The sequence below is a fragment of the Scaptodrosophila lebanonensis genome, unplaced genomic scaffold, assembly GCF_003285725.1.
Source record: "Scaptodrosophila lebanonensis strain 11010-0011.00,11010-0021.00 unplaced genomic scaffold, SlebRS2 tig00000163-arrow-arrow-pilon, whole genome shotgun sequence".
NCBI lineage: Eukaryota > Metazoa > Arthropoda > Insecta > Diptera > Drosophilidae > Scaptodrosophila > Scaptodrosophila lebanonensis.
Window position 1 is genome coordinate 372,385 of NW_022060598.1, and position 22,284 is coordinate 394,668.

General features: G+C 39.1%; 1 protein-coding gene across 3 annotated transcripts in view; it reads right to left on the reverse strand.

Moving 5' to 3' along the window:
- The window catches only part of LOC115629762 (MAGUK p55 subfamily member 5), a 55,154-nt gene that overhangs the window by 20,348 nt on the left and 12,522 nt on the right, over nt 1-22,284 (reverse strand). For 2 of the 3 annotated variants that reach the window (XM_030526309.1, XM_030526310.1), the window contains exons 3-4: nt 7,566-7,741; nt 7,392-7,483 (exon numbers count right to left, since the gene is read on the reverse strand). In XM_030526309.1, the coding sequence (XP_030382169.1) occupies nt 7,392-7,483; nt 7,566-7,599 (126 nt within the window). In that variant the 5' untranslated portion in view covers nt 7,600-7,741. Of the gene's footprint in view, nt 1-5,582; nt 7,011-7,391; nt 7,484-7,565; nt 7,742-22,284 lie in introns of all 3 variants that reach the window. The other variant, XM_030526313.1, reaches the window with a different exon arrangement.

The window sequence follows — 22,284 nt, forward strand, 5'->3', positions numbered from 1 at the left end:
TTGGTTGCCCGTACCCGTTACCACTCACAAAGTGCTGCCCGACAGAGGGCGCTGCACAATGAAATACCGTTATCACTAACAGGGATGTGCAAAATTTGAATGAGTTTTATGGTGCATGTAACAGGCACGACATCGATACATCGACAACATTTGCTATAAAACTTTATTTCTATTACCTGCCAAAGAAGATCAAGAGAGTAAAATACTTCCGATAAACAATAAAATAATTATAGTTCGCAGGGCGCATAGTAACAAAATATATCACTCTTTTGAAAAGTTCGATTAATCTTCTTGAAGTAATAAAAAAAATATCCCTCTGTTGAAAAGTTCGATTAATCTTCTTAAAGCGATGGACATAACATTTTAAAATGTCTGCAACGAATTATAATTTTTATCAGCTGATTTTTTCAGTTGCTTAGCAAGAACGTAAGGAACCTATGATATGTTTAAATATAGATATAATAATTGGTCCTAAAGTAGTTTAGTAGTAGTGTCAATTACTTTAAGATCCCTCACTGAGAATAAAAAGCATTATCCAAACATTGTGCGATAGTTATTCAAAGTAAAAATATCTTCGTTTTAAAAAAGAAACTCGAGAAAAGATCATCTGTATACCCAGCAGGACTTTAATTGATGAGAATTGAATGTTAGTAGTAGTTGTGGATAGAATTTTAGGGAATAAAGTCAGCTCGATTGGATTCCCCTTTATTCTAGTCTTGATAAGTCTTCTTAAGGGTCGTACTTAGTTAGCCAAGTGAATTAACTCTGCGTGCATACTTTAAAAGGATAGCCACATGAGAAGAATATCATAATAAGCTCAATTTTATGACCCTTTTAGACGTAGACATGCAGGAAATTGTTTTATATTTTCTAGGTAGGTTTTTTTCATTTGTCACGCACCCATCTCTAGTTTCGAATCCCTTGACGCTGCGGCTCTGGTGCGCTGTCGAGTTTGCTGCACAATAAATAAAAAGCAGTAACTCTTTGATTCGTTTGATTGGTTCGTTCTGTGCACATTGTCATTTGTTTATTGTTTGCTCGACCACCCATGGAACCTGGGCCCCAATATTCATCCCCTTACCACCCCCATGCAGCCCATTTGTCCATTTGTCCTTTGCACATACCCTTTGGCAATGCCTGTTTGATATGAAAACATTTTTTTGTTTGCTGTTCGCTCGTTCTTTGTTTGCCATTCGAAAATTAATCGAGAGCACTTTCATATAAATTACGCATATTCTTTTGCCTGCCATGTTGCGTAACACACTCACACACACACACACATGCATACACAATACACACATGAGTGTGTTTGTGAACGGATGAACTGGCGCAAATGATTTAATAAGCGACCCGACCAAGCCAGGCAAAAAGCGTAAAAAATGGTAGCAAAAACTGCAATAAGACTGTGCGTGTAAATCTATATGTGTATGTGTATGGCTGTGTGTCTGTGTGTGTGAGTGTGGCATAAATTTCATTTAATTTGCCAAGCAGCTTTAGATTATGGTCGCCATATGACGAGGCCACCACCACCACCACCACCGCCAATGCTCTGACTTTTTAAATGCCATTTATGAATTTTTCATTGGCCGCCAACGGCTTTTTATGTTAAAGTCAAATGGTGGGCGGGCCAAGGGCGTGGATGGCTTTTAAAATGTCAAAAGTTAAGCCTAAGCCTATATCCACTATACATTTACATTTCCTAAATCAACGCAACTGGCCAGGAGTGGGAATTTTTCGAAGCCAAAATAGTCAAAGGTGGCGGCAATGGCGACGATCTCTCAATACAACTAGGAAGGAAGGAAGGAATCAAAGGCAATGAAAAAACCTATTACCATATATACACACACACACACACACATACATATATACCATATACCAAATGTGTATATGTATGCATGTATGTATATAGCATATATATATGTGTGTGTGTGTGTGGCTGTTGAAAAGGAGAAATAATTAGTGCAGTGCGTCGAATGTGAAAAAACCTCCGGAAATTGCAGCTATAAACGCTCCAAGTTGTTGTTTTTCGCACACACACACACACACAGTTCATACATTTAAATATGCGTACACTGAGCGGAATAGGGCTTAACAAAATCAAGTAGCAAGTTTCTTGCTTACTCATGCAATTAACGTAAATGATGGTCGTTAAAACGTTGATTATCAAGACAGCTTTGCAGCTCCACAGGTTTTAAGAAGCCTTTAAAATAGTTTATTAATAATACCGCCTGGTAATATCAAAGTGGACAGAGTGTGCGAGCTTCATGGATGTTCAACTGTTTTTATAAAGTCAAGAGCTATGCTTAATTTAAGCGAAAAATGTACTTGATTGGAGAGTATGGTTTCGAATTGAGGGTTTTTAGGACGGGCTTGATTTTGCCGAGAAATGTATTAAATATACACTGAACTAATCGAACACTGAACTATTATTACACAGATGTGTTTGAAAGTGGAGTGTTTTGAATATACGAGTACACTTATCAATTTTAATAAAATACATTCTTCTTTAAAAGAGTAAGATAAATATTTTCGCAGGGAATGCTTTACAAAGGTTTGAGCTTAGAAAACATTTCATTCCAGATAGATGAGATCTGAGTAAATAAAATAATTTATACTGTGAATTGAAAAGCGAATTGGCCAAATGGATTGCGGCTCTTTTGAATCCAATTCATATATAGTTTATGGTAGACATTTTAAAAACTAAGAAATACTTGCTTCACTGTCTCTATATGATTCTCCCATTCTTGTTCTGTGTTATAATTATAACGAACTCTACCATAATATCTCGTCTAATCAATATCCTAGTACTTTTAGCGGGAACTTCTCCTTACATATAACTAACCAGCATTAAATACACATACACTAATGCAATACTAATTCCTTGCTGAGTCGGGGCACAGCAGTCTAAAATACCTTTTTCAAATTATTGCAACATTTCTTTAATATTAAATTCTATTAAATTAATGTCATACGATTTTCTCCTTTGTTGTTTAAGATGGCAGCATTATTTGCTATTGATTTTCAAATAAAAATAATAATGAAATAAATGTAGCTTAATTCAATTAATTAGTTTATCTAGGAAATTTTTGGTGGACTAGATTTTGTTAAAATTTTTTTTTTTTTTATTGACAAACAGAGCTGTGGAGGTGAGAAAAAGAAAAGAAAAAAAACAATACAATACAGAACTTGTACTATAAGATAAAACTAAAGTAAAGAAAGCCTATAGAGCTAACAAAAATGTCTAAAATGTTCAATCACCACCAATAAATAGATGCTATACCCTTTTTGCTCGCTGTGTATGTGACCCCCGATCCCCGATCCCCGCCAGCAACCTCCGCTCTTGAAGTAACGTGAGAATTTTCGTTTTTGCTATGATGTCGACGCTGACAGCGGAAAAACTGATGAAATGCAAATTACTGCAGATTTATGTCATAAAAAAGGCAACGACCATGATGACGATGCCATGGCAAAGGCAAGGAGGCAGCAAGCACAAGGCGAAGGGAGAACCCGACCAGGGACGGTAAAGGGGAGGGGAGTGGAGCGGAGGAAGTGGAGGAAACATTGCAGCAATGTGGATGGAAGTTAGTGTAAGTGTGTGGTAGCTAATAAAATGTTCTGCCAAGATGTTTGGCAGACTGCTCTACTTTTACTTCAACTTCTTGTTGCTGTTGTTGCTGTTGTTGTTATTCCTGTTAGCCAACTTCTCTCATATTCCCCCATTCAGCATGTAACTCCCATAAGCTGGTGAAAGCTGTTGTTGCGCCATATGCTCAGAAGAGAGCGATTTTAAATTAAGTTCGTGTGCCAAATTTGAATTCGCCAAATGGGTTAAGAGCGTAGCAGCAGGAGGAGGAGAAGCACCTCCTTATTTTGCCATTTGCCAGAAATTGGCAGCAGCACTCACTTATACGAACATTTACGAGCTTTAAGGTTTCTCCAAATGGCAGGCGAGAGGCAGAAGTAATTACTGCAAAGAGATTTGTGGCCATGCTTCACTAATTTCATAATCGATTGCCATTGACAAATTCATTCAATTTGAACATTTGTTGAGCTTTTGACTTTTCAACATTCAATCGGCGGTCAAACAGGCAAATAATTTGCACACAAATTCAAGGAAAGTCAAGTATTAAACTTATTTGCTGAAGCGATGAGAACTCTTTCTCTATAATATTTTTTCTTCGTTTTAACTTAAACAACCCTTTTTTTAAGTACAAGTTTTAAAGTTACGAAAGAAAACTTTAAACAAATTGCACTAACAAAAATAAAAGAAATATTTATTTTCTTTTCAGAAAAGAATTCAACTAAATACATGCTCAACTAAAATAACTGAAGAAAGATTTATTTTCTGCCCATTTTTCCAACTATGGAATCTGCGTAAGTACCCAACATATTCTTCTGATTCTGAATGTAAGCCAGCTATTATATTTCCTAAAACATGAAATTTATTTTTAGCTTATTTTTTCTATGAAGGGAATCTGATATAAATTCATTTCATTCGAAACGAAATCAAGCCAATGCATTAGATTTTCCTATATATAAAACGAGCCACACGATTGTTTCCAGGAAAGGAATCTATGTACATAGTATAATCATCTGATTTCAAACCAAATCGACGTGCTATTTAAGTATGAATATAAAATGAACATTTTAGGTCCGTAGCTTTTAAAGCCTGCTCATTGTACGAACCATAAATTATTGGCTTTTGGGTATCAATTTTTTGCACTTTTGGGCTACAAGTGAGGAAAACTGTGAATTCTTAAATATTTCTGTTAAAATAAATTCTTTTTAACTCATGGCGAAACCCACAATAAATTATTAAAGTTTTCTTTTATACAAAGCTACCCGCAAACCGACCGATTTAAGTGGAATTAAGTTTCTATCGATAAGCATTGAGGTTATGTGCGCGTTGCGTTTCCCCATTGATAAGTAGAATTATATAAATGATTCGTAATTATAAATGTTTCACTTAGTTGATGAAAAGTTTGAAGTTCTAGAGCCCTGCTTTTAATGAGAAATTCGCTTGCGGAGGAATTCAAAGTTCAAAGATAATTCAAAAATGTGTTGGAATATTTTAAATAGTCCCAACATAGTACCATAAATTTGATGCTTTTAAGTAAAATTAGGGTAAAAATTGGCTTCGTAGCTGTTAGTACTTCAACTTTCCTGCCAACTCTTCAAGAAGGTGCTGCCAACTTATCGATGTGGTGCTGCCATGTTGCACAGAATGTTAATGTTTTGTGGGCTATTGAAATAGAAATCAAAGCAGAATTCAAATTGTTGATCCGGAAATAAGACCCCCTGCCCCTTAATTGTATATAAAATTGCTGTAAAGAAATGACTTAAGCGAATTGAAGTGAACTTATTATTATTTTAACTAGGACAGGATAGGGAACAATATTGAAAGAATGAAAATAGAGTAGATACAACGACTACGATAGCTGAAGAATAGAGGACATTCGACATTTGCCAGCGATTATTGGCGGCAGGAAAAGTTGCGGGAACACTGGACCTTTTGAGGACCAGGGAAAGTCGGAGAGAGGCTGAGAGAGCAAGAGGCAAGAGCATAAACAATTTTTGGATACCTCATCGGTGATGCGCCTGGCATCGATGGCCAGGGGCAGTGTACATGTGTTGTTGTTGTCGCCCAGCGACAAAGTCGTCTGCACCGTCGAGGCCGATGATGAGACGTTCGATAGCAGCGAGGCGCGCGACGATAGATGCGCCGGCGGTGGATAGCGCGGCGGCGTTTTCACCATTTCGATGAAGCTATCGGGCACATCGACGGGCAACTCCCGATGCTTGGCCAGCGGCGGCAGCAGCGTAGCAACGCCGGCAGCCAAAGAGTTGTTCGCCTTAACGGACACATGTGGCTCGTAGACGGGTGGTGCTAGGCTCAGATCATCGGGCACGGTAGAGGTGCCTGAGGCGCCACTGCCACTGCCACTGGCCGTGGTTGTTGTTGTGGTGGCAGTCATGGAGGAGGCAGCGCTGGGTATGTTGCTGCTACCGGTGCCACTGCCGCTGCTGCTGCTGTTGTTGCTATTGCTGGTGTGCATGGATGAGTTGCTGCTGCTTCGTGTGCTGTTCAGCGAATTGCTGTGGCTGCTACTATTGTGGTTGTGGTTGCGGTTGTGATTATTTCCCTTGCTGGGCGTAGCCTCAGCGCTGCTGCTGCTGTTGCTGTTGCCACTGTTGCCACTGTTGTTGCTATTGCTTGTCGTTTGCTGCTGCTGCAAATGACGATAGGCAATTGATTCGAACGACTCCAGTGTGTGCTTGCTCAGCACCTCATCGAATGTGCTCGATGATGGCGAGCTCGAGCCTTTCCTGTAGAGTCCATCGACCACGCACATGAATTCCAATTGTTGTTGCTGCTGCTGTTGCTCCTCTGTGTTGTTGTTGTTGTTGTTATTGTTGCCGCTGCTGCTGCTGCCACCGCTGCCGTTCGGATTGCTGCTCAATGTGACTTGCAATTTGTTGTTGCTGGGCGTTTGTTGCTGAGCCGTTTGTGAAGCTGTGGTTGTTGCTGCGGTGGCTGCTGTAACTGCGGTGGCTACAGCTGCTGCCACCGTCAATTGTTGTTGTTGTTGGTGTTGTAGCTGTTGCTGTTGTTGCTGTTCGTGTTGTTCCGATTGCAGGCAATTTTCATAGTTTTCAATTTGTTCCAATTTGGTTTGTTGTTTTTGATTATAGAAATTTTGTGTGGCCACATCGAGTGCAATTGGTTTTGTAGTGTCGGTGGTTGTTGTTGTAGTTGTTGTTTTTGATGGATGGTATGATTGTTGTTGTTGTTGTTGTTGTAGTAGTAGTAGTTGTTGTTGTTGTTGTTCATGTTGATGTGAAGAATGATATGCAACAATTAACAATTTGTTAGCATGATCATCGTTAATTTTAGTTTTTGTGCTGGTGGTTGTGGTTGTGGAAATGGTGGTGCTGGTGTAGGTGGTTTTGGTGTTGGTGGAGCTGGTTGTGGTTGTGGTGGTGGTGGTTGTGTGTCTTGTTTTATGTTTCTGTGTGCGTGTGTGTGGTTGTTGTTGTGATGATTGGATGTGCGATGGTTGTGTTTGGTTTGATGAAAAGAAAATGTGTGATATGAGTGAGTGAGGATTGTTGGCTGTGTTGTTGTTATTATTGTTGTTGTTAGCATTGGTTGTGGTTGTTGTTGTTGTTATTGTTATTGTTGTTGATATTAGGGGTAATTGTTAGCAACATTTGGATTAGCAATGAATATTACTGTTTGTGAGCATTATAAACAATTTCGTTGTTAGGACTAATGATGATTGTTTCCTATGTTGGTATTGGTGGTTCTAGGTGGTTGTTGTACTTGTGGTTGTTGTACTTGCTATGTATCGCTAAAGCGTCGCTAAGACTAGGCGATTTCCTCGACTTACCTGTGGTGGACGGGGTGGCGGATATCTGGGTGGTGTTTTATTGCGTGCTATAAACGTATCTGGACAGTCGACGGCCATCTCACGATGCGGACCTATGGAGGAGTGTGGCGAAAAGAAGAAGAAGAATAGTTAGTTAGCAGCCACATACATATGCAGAGCGATTATTAGACTCACCGTTATCTTGATTCACCGACAGCATGGTCAGCATTTCCTGATCAATCTCCCTTATATCACTCGAGTGCGTGCGGTAGTGCTGATGATGCTGGCTGCTTATGTAATCATCCGGCAGACATGGCTTCAGATCATCACCGTCAATGACAACAATGCTTGAGCCGGAACGCCGACGGGGCCTGAAAGAAGCAGAAGAGAAAAGAAATGGGGTTGTGGTTAAAACACTCATTCACATTATTTGAATATTTCATTAGGCCATTAGGCACAATTCCCAGAACGACACTTTTGAAGCAAAGCGCGATCGCAAACATTTGCTCTAATGCTGATAAAGTGGGGCAAAGGCAGGAAGTAAGCCCAGAGTAGTCGCAACTACAGATATGATGGTGAACAACTTAAATAGGAGAACATTTTTAAAGAGGTCGTCATCCACTATTTCACACAAAAAATGAAAGAAACCACGAAATTTTTTACAAAAACTGAACCATTGCTTTCACATACAAGTAATAGTGGTATAAAAGCTTTCCAAGTAATACTTTAGAACCATTGACATGAATTTGAAAAACTCCAAAACCTCCTTCTGTTTTTCGGCACTTAAATGTACAATAATGCGAGGCCTGACTGAGACTCATTCGGTCCTGTTGGTTGGCAGGGAAGCCAGTCTGTCTCTCCCAGTCATGGGCCCATCAGCTGTCAACGCTTCAAAGTTGTCGGCAGTTCTATTCCCTAGAAGTGAGTCCTACAACCGTCTCTGCCACACCCACTTGCCATAATGACACGCAGACATACGTGTACTTCATGTTCGAAATGCGACACAGTTGGGGGAAACACTCTGGGAAATCCTTGGGAATTTTCATTGCGTTTTCATGCAACATTGACAGCGTCGCTTCTTCCTGTCCGTCAGAGCTCCCGCTAGGCAATAAAGATACATTGGCCATATAAATATATACACGTATTTTTTGCTTGTTTGTGTACTTCTTGTTACATATATCGCCTTTTTCGATGCTTTGCGCGTTTTTCAAGCATATGGGTGTGCCACAGAAATAGCTAGAACTTAAAGCTGAATGCCAATTTCTTCCAAAAGTTGGCAGCCCAAGCACTCAAAAGTGATCTGTATTGTTTTGAAAAATATTTGTCATATTGTTTATTTTTATTTATGCAATTGAAGCTTAGTTTTATGCAAAATATTGCACAAACAGAACTTATTTTTAAACATTTCGCTCAGGTTGGCAGCACCACACGCATGATTTAACAGCATTTTTCAAAGAAAAAGGAAACGCTTTTTGTACAGTTTAATGCAAAATGTGTATGCCAATTGTTTTGAAAGTAGATATGGCTATACCCGTCTCTAAATCGGATCCCAAAATAAGCCCCTCATTCTGCTAAAAGTATCATAGTGAGACAATTATGTACTGCCCCATAAAATATTTAACGGAATTTGTAGAAAAAGAAAAGAAACTATTGTTGAGGTTGAAAGCTGAAGCAGGTGTGAGAAAATCCAGAACATTATTTTTATTATAATCTTTTAAGTCACTGTTAAGCTAACATATTTGCATAAAAGGTTAGTTTTCATTTAGTGAATGGTTGAACAAAGTTCAGTAATTCTTCCAAGAACCAAAGCTAATACTTTTACAGACAAATTTTTAAGTAAAGTTATTAAAAATCCACTTGAGGATTATTATTGTTGGAAGTTGGAGCACAATAATGATGTAACAGATTCGTTTGCAAATTCTTTCAAAACTTTTTAAAAACAGGCACTCTCTTCTGGTTAGGCTGAGCAGTATTTTTGATTTGAGGGCTACTATGATTTGAAGAATGAAAGATGAATACAGTTAATTACATTATGTATTACTAGAGAGCGGTAGGCTGCCCGTATTGGACAATGACTTTAACAGAAGCTTCAGCGATAAGAAAAGCTAGGCTAATCCTTCCTAACTGATCTAACATGGGCCTCTTCAGGGCCTCTAATCTATAGCTATATCACAAGCTCGATTGTTCTTTCGCGTAACAGCTATTCTCTTGACTAAATCAAACATAATACAAATTCAAATAACCAGCCGCTACTCCAGTAAGACTGGATGCTTAAAGAGCTGTCTTATTGCTTAGCAAGCCAAATTGCAGTGGTTTTGACAAACTGTCTGAAAAAGTTGCTCTTCTATTTCGGAATGCACCTTCTTTCAAATGTTAAACACAATGTGTTTGGCTTGCCCTTAAGCCCAACTTGTCTTTCCAACTTCTGTCCAATGAATTTGAATGAATGTGCAGCATAAAAGTACTCGCATGTTTTTTTGTATCCATACGTACATATATATCTGACTATTTGTTCACTTTTAGCCTTTTTTTTTCTTTTGAAAAAAAAAAGCCGATCTGCTGCCTGTTTTGGCAATCGAGGACTGCTCGCCCTACTGCCAGTTGCACTTACAGTTTGAGTGCCATTGGCGGCTGTTGTCTGTGCTCGGCGAAAACTTTTCTCCACAACACACACACAGACACACACACACATGTATAGCATATAGAAAAGGTAGAAGACGCACAAAGTTGCGGCCCGGCAGGGCGTCTCGTTATTATGCGCTTTTATTATTTCAAATAGTTGTCAAGGTGCCAGACGCAGCAGAGGCGGTGACGGTGCTTGTGAGGATGCGGGTGTGGGTTCGGGTGTGGGTGTGGGTGTAGGTGTAGGAGCGAGGACGGTCGGCGTCGTGGGTAATGGTAGAAAAACTTTTGTCAAACTTTGCGCAGCGTGAGGCGCATGCGGTGGCTACGGTGGTTACGGTGGTTACGGTGGTTACTTCCTCACGCTCACCTTCTGTTCGTGGCCAGCCCCCAATTTGCACTCTAATTTGTTCGACTTTGGGCTCAAAGGCTTAGCCAAAAGGCTAATTGCAATTTGGGCTGCGGGTCAGGCCCAAAAGGACTGCAATGCGTTGCCATTTTGTGGGCAAAAAGATTGAAGCAAAGTATATTTTTGGACTTACAGATGGATATACGAGAATTTGCAAGAATTGGAAAATGGATTCTTTCTAACAATGGAAATCTTTAGCCTATCTTTGACCTGGCACTGAAGAATATTGTATTATATATTTGAAAATCATGTTCCGAAACAATCAAATAATGGAAATAGGCATCAACCACTGAAATGAGACTTGAATTGGACCTAAAAATGTTTGAGATTTAATGTTGAGCCCAGAGGTGGGTATCAACTGAATAAAGACGTGCCTTCGGTTAAGGTATGTGCAATAAATTGCGAGTTTTAATATTTGTTTTGCACATTAGCTGAGCAAAAAAACAGTCTAGACAGTCACAAACACACCTGAAAAGTGCAGAAGGAGGGGCTAATTCTAACATATGGCTAGCAGAAGAAAACGTTTTATTAGCAGAATCATTATTCTCTTCTACATCATCTCTATAAGTCACTACAAATTATTAAACTTTTGCTGAGTTATCTTTAAGAATTATTTTTCTTTTCTGAATCATCTTGGAGAGCTATCAAAAGTCATCATCCTTGCCGGCATTATCTTTAAGATGATAAATCCCATGAAGATTTCCTAAGCAAGAGTCATCTTATTTGAATTAAATAGCTTAGCACTTTAATTTAATTTATGCATTAACTGCACAAAGAACTCAAGAAGCTGCGAACTATCATGCTTTTCTGAATCATCTTTAAGAACCACTATCTTGGAGAGCTATAAAAAATCATCATCCTTGCCGGTGTCATCTGTAAGAACCATGACGATTTCCTAAACCAGCAAGAGTCATCTTATTTCCTATTCATAAGTGGCTTGAAAATTGTCGGGGATTGGAATTGTAAATTTAGACTTCATATGAATTAAATAGCTTAGCACTTTAATTTCATTTAAGAAAGTAAGAACTCAAGACGTTCTAAGCAAACCAAACGAGAATTATCATGCTTTTCTGAATAATAATAATCTTAAAGAACCATTATTCCAACTTTAAGAGGACTTATCATCGTTTATACCCATAAAATAAAAACAGCGCAGCGTTAAAGATCATGACTGTGAAACAATGCTAGTTTAACAAATATCGATTGATGTGCTAAAAGACGACGACTACAATAACCGGAAAAAGTCGGAGATGATTTGAAATGAGAGGGAAAGAAAATCAAAAATGTCAATTAAATAGTGGAGGGTGGTGTCTTCTTTTTCTTTTGTTTTTAATAATTTTCTATTATTCAGCGAAAGGTTCGTTAATGTTGAAAAAATTGCGCTGATGGCTCTTCATGGCTGCTGTTGTTCTATATTTATAGAGAAATGAGAAAAACCAATGCACGTCATTGTCGACGAATTTCTCAGAACAGTTCAGCTCAGCACAGGGCAGGACAAGACAGGACAGGACAGGCCAGCCTGGCCAAGATGCAGACGATGACGGGCTCTGAGACAATTTAATTTGCGTAACAGCATCCCAAAGACGATGACGACGACGACGACGACAAGGAGAACGACATCGATGGCGATGGCAATGGCAATGGCGACGTAAATGAGTTGTGGGGGCGAGACGGGACGGGGCGGCGGAGAGACAATAAAGTGTAGAGGAAGAGGAAAAACAATAAATGAATTAAAATGCCTTTGGCGCTGACATGCGACAAGGGGCATAAAGTATGAGACGCACGCATACAAATGTGGGGAAGGTGGGTCGAGGGGGGTGGGGGCTGAGAGGCTGTGATGAGGCTAACAGTTGTCTGAGGTTTCTTAGCCTCGTTTGGCAGGCTGAGAAATGCAGGCTGAGAACGAACAGGTGCAGCTGTTCGATTCCCCTTTCCACTTTCCCACTACTCTCGTAAATCGCATTTAAGTCTTAAGGCAAAACATACGCACAAATCCTCTGCCCCTCATTTGACTCTTCGAATCGATAGTCCAAAAATCCGAGCCCCAAAAGCACAAGAACAACAACAACAACAATCCTAATCTCCATGCATATCAGTGGACGGAAGTGAGTGGCGACCGATGTGCACAATGTCCTGCAAAATGTCCTACAATGACACAATTATGGCGAACACAGTTCGGAGTCGTGGTCAGCCCTCGAGGTCAGGGGCTGTCAAAACAATCAGTGTGTGTAAATGCGATAGCATACATATATATATATATATATATATATATATATATATATATATATATATATATATATATATATATGTGTGTGTGTGCATATATAAAGATATACTCTATATAATAGCATAAAATTGGCCAAACGAATTTTGCATTTGTCTTTTGTCCCACAGATGTTTAACCGACAGTCCGAGCTCGTCCATCCGTCCGTCCGTCCGTTCGTCCGTCCTGCCGCTGTTTGTCATTTGACAAAAAGGGTTACATAAGGGTTGCCGTTGCTCACTGACAGCGTTTTGTCTGCCCCATCGTGCATTATGTGCGACATGTTAATTGTTTATGGTCAACGGGCTGAGAGCTCGACTCACAATGCTCAGCACTGGACGTTGAATGTTGACTGACCGACCAACGTAGTACACGCACTGACAACACCCGTCCAGCTTCCATTCAACCAAACACACGCACACCCACACACGCACACCCACACACGCACACCCACACACGTACACCCACACACGCACACCCACACAAGTGCTCATAGAATACGAGGGCTGTATTTGAATTTACAGTGCTTAGAGGAAAGGTGTTTAGAGGATATTCTGGAAAGTCTGAACCACTGAATGAGGCGTTGCAGACCCCATATAGTGCGTACATAAAAATCAGTATGATTAGACGAGCCGATAGAGAAATGTTCGCCTGTTTGTCCGTCTGTTCGCCTGTATGAACGCCGTGAACTTTTAAACCACAACAGTTAGTCACAACAAACTTTGTATGTACGCTTGTGTTGCCGATACGCAAAGCAAGTTTATTACAAAACCACATATAGTCTCAATAATGATTCCTTTTTATACCCAATACCCGTAGGCTAAAAAGGGTATATTAGGTTTGTGCAAAGTTTGTAGCAGGCAGAAGCAAGCATCTCCGACCCCATAAAGTGTATATATTCTTGATCAGCATGACGAGAGAAATTGATCTAGACTGTCTAGTCTAGTCTGTCTGGATGAACGCCTGAATTTTGGAAAGCTACACGAGTTTGATTTATTTTTTTGATTTTCCCTCCCCTCTTCGCCAATACTGTCCACATTTCAAAAGCTACATAAATATACTTTGCACACGTAGTCTATATACAATAATCTACTTTTGTTTTAAATTTCATCCAAATCGGTCAATTCTAAGAAACTAAGAAGTTATTCTCCTTATCTTTGCTTGTGTTATGGAAAGTTTGTCTGGGTACAGGGTCGGGCTTGCTCGACTAAAGCGTTCTCTCTTGTTTTTGTAAATAAATATCTTAAGCACAACAGGCTGTTTTTCGGATTCATTTCTCCTGTTTGCTTGACAAACTGTCTATGCAATGATTTTTTTTAGGCACTAATTGAGAACCTACCAACCTAAAAGAAGGCGTTGTTATTTTGAATTCTATGTTGAATAGCTCTAATTGGTTTCACAAATATGCTAAGCTTTTATTATTTTATTATTATTATTTAAATCTTATTATGAAGTTCTGTGAGGAATCGGGTAAAAATTAAAACATTCCCGCTTGCCCTTTTTTTTATAGGGAGCTGATGGATTTGATTTGTGTTAAGGAAAGTCCCAAGCATATATTGTATTACAGTACGTTGTTCCACTCTTCATGCCATTTTATACCACAAATGGGGGAAATGTGTTCGTGAACTTGCCATTCCAACCTGGCCGCTTTCGAGTACACATTCAGGCGCCATTGTCAATTATATTCATATCTAATAATACCAGTATTGTTGTTGCTGTTGGTGATGGTGCTTCATGGTTGAGAGCCTGCAGAGCACTGTGTTTTCTGTTTAATCAGTGGCACCTGTAGCCCGACTGTCCCGACTGCTCAGCTCAGTTCAGTTCAGTTCAGTTTAGTTTGGGTTAGTGCTGATGGGTTCGACTCGACTCGACTCGACGCAGATGACTTGAATTGAGTTCTGTTCTGTTTTGTTCATTTCTCTGTGTCTGTTGGCAATTGTTTGGGCACTTGTTGCACATTGTTGAGGCACGGAGCTCATGCACCTGCCAACTACAAGCTATCAACTACCAACTAGCAGTTACCAGTTGGCAGTTGCCAATTGCCAGATAGCGGTGAAGGGTGGGAACGCCCCAGTCTGTGAACGTGTTATGTGCGGAAGAGGCTTGTTTGCTGGCAGCGGAAGTTGTTCCCCCCATTGTTTTTGTTTGCTCTTGTTGGTATTGTTGTCTCTGGGCTTCAGTGAGTCATTGGGTTAAGCCGACATGTTTGTCCAAATGATGTGCAGGTCTATTGCTTATCGCACGCTGCCAGTCGTACCAATTCGGTCGTAAAACCCTTGGCCTCAACTTTTGCGACTACCTGTTTTCCTGTGCCACAAGCCGCAGACGTCATCATTGCCGCTCAATTGCAGTCGACGGCAGTAAGGCTGGCCAGGCTGTTGCAATAAGCAGTTGCTCTTCCAGAAACTTAGCACCAAAAATCCATAAACGGAACACAAGTAGACCGAACCGACCGAGTTAACCGAAACGGAATGCAGCAGCGGCAAATTTCTTGAGAATTAATTAAAAGCCAAACACACACACCCTTAGAAAAGGCGAATGGCAGTGATAGGTGGGCGGGGGGTTTGTGGGGCAAACGTTTAAGCAACGTTATGGCAACAGCGCTGACATTTCAAGAGTACTCCCCCGCCCACCCCCGACTCACTACCACCCGGTCGGTAATCTTTACAATTCCTTCCCCCCTCCATACCCCACTACATAGCACACACTTTCCATTCCTTCAATGTCACAGCTTTACCCAACATTGCACAAATTTCGTTTGGGGCTTTGGTTTTTGGTTTCGTGCAAAAGTTCCAAGCAACTGCAACTCAAAAGTTCTGACTCTGTCGTCACTCGTCAGTCGTCGTCACTCGTCAGTCGTTAGTCTTTAACCCTCCGTCTGGGACTGTGCCAGAGCAAGAACTTGAATGTGTGAGTGCTTGAGTGCTTGAGTGTGTGAGGGCATGAGGTGTTTGGCTGTAACAAGACTCGACCAACGCATAGTGGCTCCGCTTTTCCCGAGAAATCTGTAATACATTGTTCAATTTTCGAAATGTTGCAATTGAATGAAAAGTTTCCTCTGGCTGCTTCTAAAAGTTCGCCGAGTGTTTGCCACGAACTCTATTATTATTTTTAACGCACAGATAAAGTTTCAAATAATTCAATTCTCTCTCAATTTAACAAATTAACGGCTAAAGCGTGTTTTACTTATGTGTTCTTATGAAATCGAAATGTAGCCAGATAAAAAAATACTCCTCTAATTATACATAAGTGTATTTCGAATGCATGTTTTGCTTAGAACTTTTATTTTTACTTGTAAATCTTCCCTTTTAACCATTTTTGGGGCTATATTGCATTTTCTAAATGGATTTAAACTAGTACTCTGAAGAGTAGTTGCTTCTAGCTTTCAATAAAGTTCCAAATAATTCAATTCTCTTCAGTTCTCTCTCAATTTAACCACTTAACGGGTAATGCGTCTAAAAAACCAGCCCTATGAAATACATCAGTGTATTTCGAATGCATGTTTGGCTTAGAACTTGTTTACTAGTAAAATATATAAATTTATATGATTTTAGAATTGTACAACGGTTTTCTTTTTTTTAAATGTTAAACCTTCCCTTTTAACCATTTTCGGGGCTATATTGCATTGTCTAAGTGACCTTAAACATATTGTATGTAAGCATTGGTCAGTTAATTAGTAGTTGCTTTCAATTTCTGATCAGCATTAGAAAATCAATTTAGTAGTAGTTGTAATAGTAATAGAACCAGTGCTGTTTTCATTTCAATTCAAATTTGTCCCCATTCGAAGCAGAGATTTTCAAGTGTAAAGGATAGTGATTTTTGTAAAACAAACAAGTCCGATTGAGAGAAGGAGAGAGCGCTCCCTGTGTCCATCCATTCAAGCATTCAATTGAAAAGCATTTAGTTTCGCTTTACGATTTCGAAATTGAAATGAATCTTAATTGATTGCAGGCTCTAATGTGTACTTAGTTGTCTTTTATAGATGTCTGACACTTAAAGTGCTGACCTCTACACACACACACGCACACACATTTACACATAAAAGCTTCCATTTCCTGTTGAATTGATAGTCAAATGACCTGCTTATCGTTTTATGTGGACACTGCCGGACCCGGGCCCTCAATTAAGTTTCCAGCTTGATTGCGGTCCACCTCAATAGATACAAAGATAGCAAATTTTCTTTGTGTGGCTGACGAGTGTGCGTTTGTGTTTATGCGTGTGTGTTTGTTTGCGTGTTTGTGTGTACGTTCCTTATACTGGAGCTATGCCAACCCTTTTCATAAACCCGCGCGTCTCACATTCAGCGCGACACTTGCCCACAAGCGCGTATTGTGGCCGACCGCGTCACTGATCACGCCTCGGCGGTCCCCTTGTCGCCAATGTCGTCAGTCGGCCGTCAGTTCCATCAGACTCGACTGCATTGACGGATGGCTGTTAAGCGAAGTGCAAGAGATACCGATACCAGACCACGGCCACAGCCACAACCATAGCCACAGACATAGCCGGAGCCAGTGCGAGTCGAGATTCAGTGAGGCATGCCACAGCTCACGGCTCATGGTTGACGGCGAACGACGTTCGACGGTTGGACGGACGCAGCATGCCAGCCTGAGGCGCGGCATGTCATGCCCAGAGGGTACGGGATTCGCTTTGCTTCGCAGTAGGCGTGTGAGTGTGCGAGTCTCAGACTGGCGGCAGAGTGAGCAACCGACTGACCGACCGCTTCCCGTATTCTTCATTTCAAATCATTCATTTTTCAAATGCAAACAGAGCTGCGCATAAAACTGTACATACCCTTTGCTTAAAAAGCTAGTGAAGAGAATGCAATGCGTCGATCTAAGTGGTTACACCTCCACACTTATAAGCCACTCTAACATCGGCATTGCCTCAAAAAGCAAGCGAAAAACTCAAATAAAATATCAAAAGTGTTCGCTATGGTCTGACATGCAAATAATTTGCATACAAACACGCTTTAAAACGTCAATTCCAAAGAAGTTGCTTTTAGTAGAAACTCATAATTAACTCAACAATTCGAACTGATTTTCAAGCTTCAGACTTCTTAAGACTTTAGGAAATTCGACAAACTTTACAAGGAACTGAAGCTTACTTTGTACATAATGTTTAGTTTCTGTCAAACCATTCCGCCGCCATATAATAAAGCTCCAACTTGGAGCACAAATTTATAATCATATACATAAAAAGTCTTCCTTCCTGGAAAGCATCAGGCATTAACATATATTCTGAATTGCTTGAATGTCTTGACTATAATTTAAATATTTTGCACATCAATTCGTCAATTTATTAAAATGGGCCATAAAAAGTCTATCTAAAATAGATTTAATTTTGATTACAATACCATTAACTTGACATGACATAATTCCACTAGAAATGGAAAAATAAACTTTAATTAGACCCCAACATAGGGGAGAAAATGACCGGAAATGGTTGATGGGAATGCATTGCTTTGTTTCGTGTTTTAAAATTTGGCAGATAAGGAAAGGTTCCAGAAAGGTCTCAAATGTACCAGAATTTACTTGGAATTTCCACCAATAATACTTAGCTTCTACAGTTGATATTCAATGGTTTAAGGCATTTAGAAAGCCAGAAAAATACAAGAAAAAAAGCGGGCTGATGTAAAATAGATATGAAGGTTGTATCAGGACGAATCACTAGTAAAACATATTTAATTAATTTAATTCTCATCTAATTGATGGGATTGTAATGTGCATATAATTTTGAATTGGGGAGTAGTCCGTCCGCTATCGGAATCAATTTGTTAACTATTTAGTTTGGTATGCCTCTAACACAAAAAATTAAAATTAGTTTAGAAGAAAGAAGAAGCTCTCAATCGATGTTTTCTTGACAATTTGCTGTCAGTTTTAAAGTCTGTTTTGCAAGCTATTTTGCTTTTTTAACTACCTCTACATTATTTATCATACCCTAAGCTATTTTATAATGTCAAATTTTTCAGAAAATAGAGCCAAGCTATGTATTCTAATATTAATTGATGATTGAGCAATGATTTTACCATTCTCTTACGATATTCTCCAAAATGGCATTTTATTGGATATTTCTAGATTTACCGACTTCATCGAGTAGTCGAGTAACCCGAACCTGATGCAGTGTATTCCCTCGCCGTGTTTTTTTTTTTTAGCGAAATTGAAAAAGTGAAATAAACATAAATCTGTAATTTTGTTTCAGAGAAACATTTCGGTCATGGCTGTTGGTGGTGTGCAATTGGCGGAAATGCATGTGACTTGCGGCATGATTCATGTAGTTGGTTCCTTGCCCGCGTCCCTCTGTTCTGCTGTCCCGCTGGCCATCTGCCCCTGCTCTCTGGCTGGCCAACCCCTTTTCGGTGCACTCCTCCTCTTCCGCCTGGCAGGTAGCACGACCTGTTGTTGGTTTAAAGTCAAGCAAATCGAATGACTTCTGCTTATTGCTGCCTCGCCTCTATTCTTCATTACCTTCTCTGCTACTTCAGATCCTTCTTCTACTTCTACTTTTTCGTCTTCGTCTACTTCTTCATGCAGCTCCTTTTCTTCGTCGTCTTCGTTTCGGTGCAGTTCTTGGTAATAGACCAAGCTGCAGGGCTTGGCTGAGTGTAGGTGGCGACGACGACGACTCTTTCCATACATGTATATGGCGGTCATAGACATATGCACATACATATATATGTACTACATGTGTATATATGTGTGTACACCTACATACACACATACACTTAAATTCCTAAAACAATTGCTGTTGTTTTTCTTGCTTTTGCTTGCGTGCTTTGAATAGCAAATGCGGCTTCGCATAGTATCTAAGAGATGGAAGAAGAATAAAAAAAGAGTAGAACACTAAGGTCCTCACAACCGCTCCCACAGTCCGTAAACTACTTGTAAAGTAAAATATGTCAGCTGCACGGATTTTGATTGAACATCATCAATAATACTGCTAAGAATCTAGTTTAGTGGTGATATATTGATAAACAAAAAAGTTGTTGGTAGCAAGATTGTTATTCCCAGCGATTAAATAAAACTCAATTACGATAACGTCGGAAACAATATATATATAATAGAAATGCAATATTTCTTTCCGACATTTGCAATTAACTAAAAAGATAGAAAAATAACAATAGGTTTATGCATTCGTTCACAATATAATGATTAATTTTTCGTTTTACTTTACAACTTGACTAATAATTATTGTTTTTGATCAAAAATACAGCTGAAGTTGCTTTTTTCATAGGGATTAAGTACAAAATTTATATATATCTTTAAACAATAAGCCATAACGAACCCCTATAGTGCAGTTTTGGGCCAAAAAAAAACATTCTTCAAAAATATTTTCAGCAAATTTACAAATTCTTGATCAAAAATAAAACTCAGATTTTTTTTCCGAAATAATGATTATTAGTTAAGTTGTAAGGTAAAACTCAAAAATAATCATATAATTTTGAGAGATTGATTAATCCCAAACAATAACCCAAAGGTAAGGATATTGGTAAATTCCTCGCTTTCGTTGCTATAAGTGCATGATTTTTTCATTAAAAAAAAAAAAACAACAGAATAATCATTAATTGCGGTCCATGATAAAAAGTCTGTACATATATGTATGTTTTTTAACAAGCTTGCGATGCGTATGGATAGGACAAGTTTACACATCAAGTTGGGTATTCCCCTAGCTCTTATGGTTCAAAAGTTATCGACGTTCATACAGACGGACATAGAAACAAACAACGATACGATGATGAGACATCATGCTGTTCATACTACTCGTACATTTCTAAAACACATTGTTCGCCACGCTTTGCGTTACGTTTATTCAGATTTTTTAGCATACGCGTGAAAACCGCTCGAGTACGGCGTATAAAGATGGAAAGGCAGACAGACAGAGACTTTAACCGGCAAGTGCACATACCTTCGTACATATCACTTCCTCAGTTGGCTGGCTCACTTCATCTCTTTACCACGAAATGTGCTCTCAAATATGTTTAAAACAATGAAATAAACGGCACCGCAAGTGCTGATTATCAAGAACATACGAGTATACTCGTATACATCCGATTACTAGCAACAAAGCCACGTAGTAATAACAACAATAGCAACAACAATGACAGTCACAACACAACAACAATAACTTAGATAAGTATCTGTTTGCAATCGCATATATATGTATGTACATATGTATGTTTGTATGTACATATGTATACGTACTATATATACATTTGTAGGGAGAGAGTCGCCCAAAACGCCGACTTCCACTTCGACTGCAGCAGCGAGCTCAGAAAATGAAATGCAGTTTCAGCTAAAAACAAAAACCCCAATTTGTTGCACCACATAGCGTATAAAATACATACTACAAATAAAAAGAGAGCCGCTGTTAGAGAAGCGTATGAGGGGGGAGGTGTTCGTCGTAGTTGGAAAAAGAGATAAGGCCGGCACAGCAGCTTTGGGCGTCTCGCATTAACGACACGATGCATTGAAAACAATGGAAACAGTCATCAGCACATGCAAGATGTTTGTCGTGTTTCCGGTTGGAGTGCACTGTGCGAGTCAGAGGAGGAGGGCTACGACTACGACTAGGGCTAGGGTTGCTTGCCGAGAGGGCCAGCAGGAGGAATACAGATGCTTAGTATAGCTTTATTTTTTTTTTTTTTTTTTGCTGTGCAAGTGTTGGCCACCAATGTCGTTACTTTTCTATAAACAATTGCTGCATATAGTACTTATATATACACATACTTGGGTGGTCATAAGCGATATGATAATATTTCCAATTAATATACAAATAAACTAGGGGTTTATGGTTCCTTATAACAGCAAACAATAGTTAGATGAAGGATTTCTCCTCTTAGATTTCATGAGAAGAGTTCTAGAATTAAGAAATTAGGTTCTTAATTTTGAAGCAGCTTTACTTTTGTGACTAAATATAGCAGTTCTGTTTTAGAAACTTCTTAAATCGAATATACCTTGTAAATATTTTAAAATCGATTGGATCAAAAACTATAAAGAATTTTCTAATATTTCGTTATGGTCTCAAGTCAAATGATAATTCAAACTCATTTATAAATTAAAAAACTTATGGTTTCTCATAATAATTTATAAACTAACAAAACCATGCATCTATGGCTTCCCCGCTCTGATTTCAAGTGAGAAGCTTTTTCAAACAATGCTTAACATCATGAGCTATTTAAGTTCTTAAGGTCTATAGATTGCTTATTAGTTTTCTACAAAACACCTCTTCGGTTGTACGAGTTTGTACGAGCATTTATAATTATAGGTTGTCTTTCATGGATTAAATAAGAGTGTTCTCTTAGTATAGTTATTCAGTTGAGCGCTTCTTACTTTTCTATTAAATCCATTTTAAAGGAGATTCAATTGATACCTTATTGGGTTAGAGTCTTAAAAGGAAATTAAAACACATTTTGTTACTTCTTCGAATAGCTATAGCTTTTTGGTTTTTAAATGTGACGCTTTTGCGTGTATTTTTGATCGCGCTATTGTTTATATGATTTATAATATTGGATATCATTGTGGTATTCTTTGGCTCTCCCTCTCTCATTCTTGATGGTTTTTTGGACTCCCCTTTGGCTCAATAATATAGTGTTTTTATCAATTTATAAATATAACAGATATGCT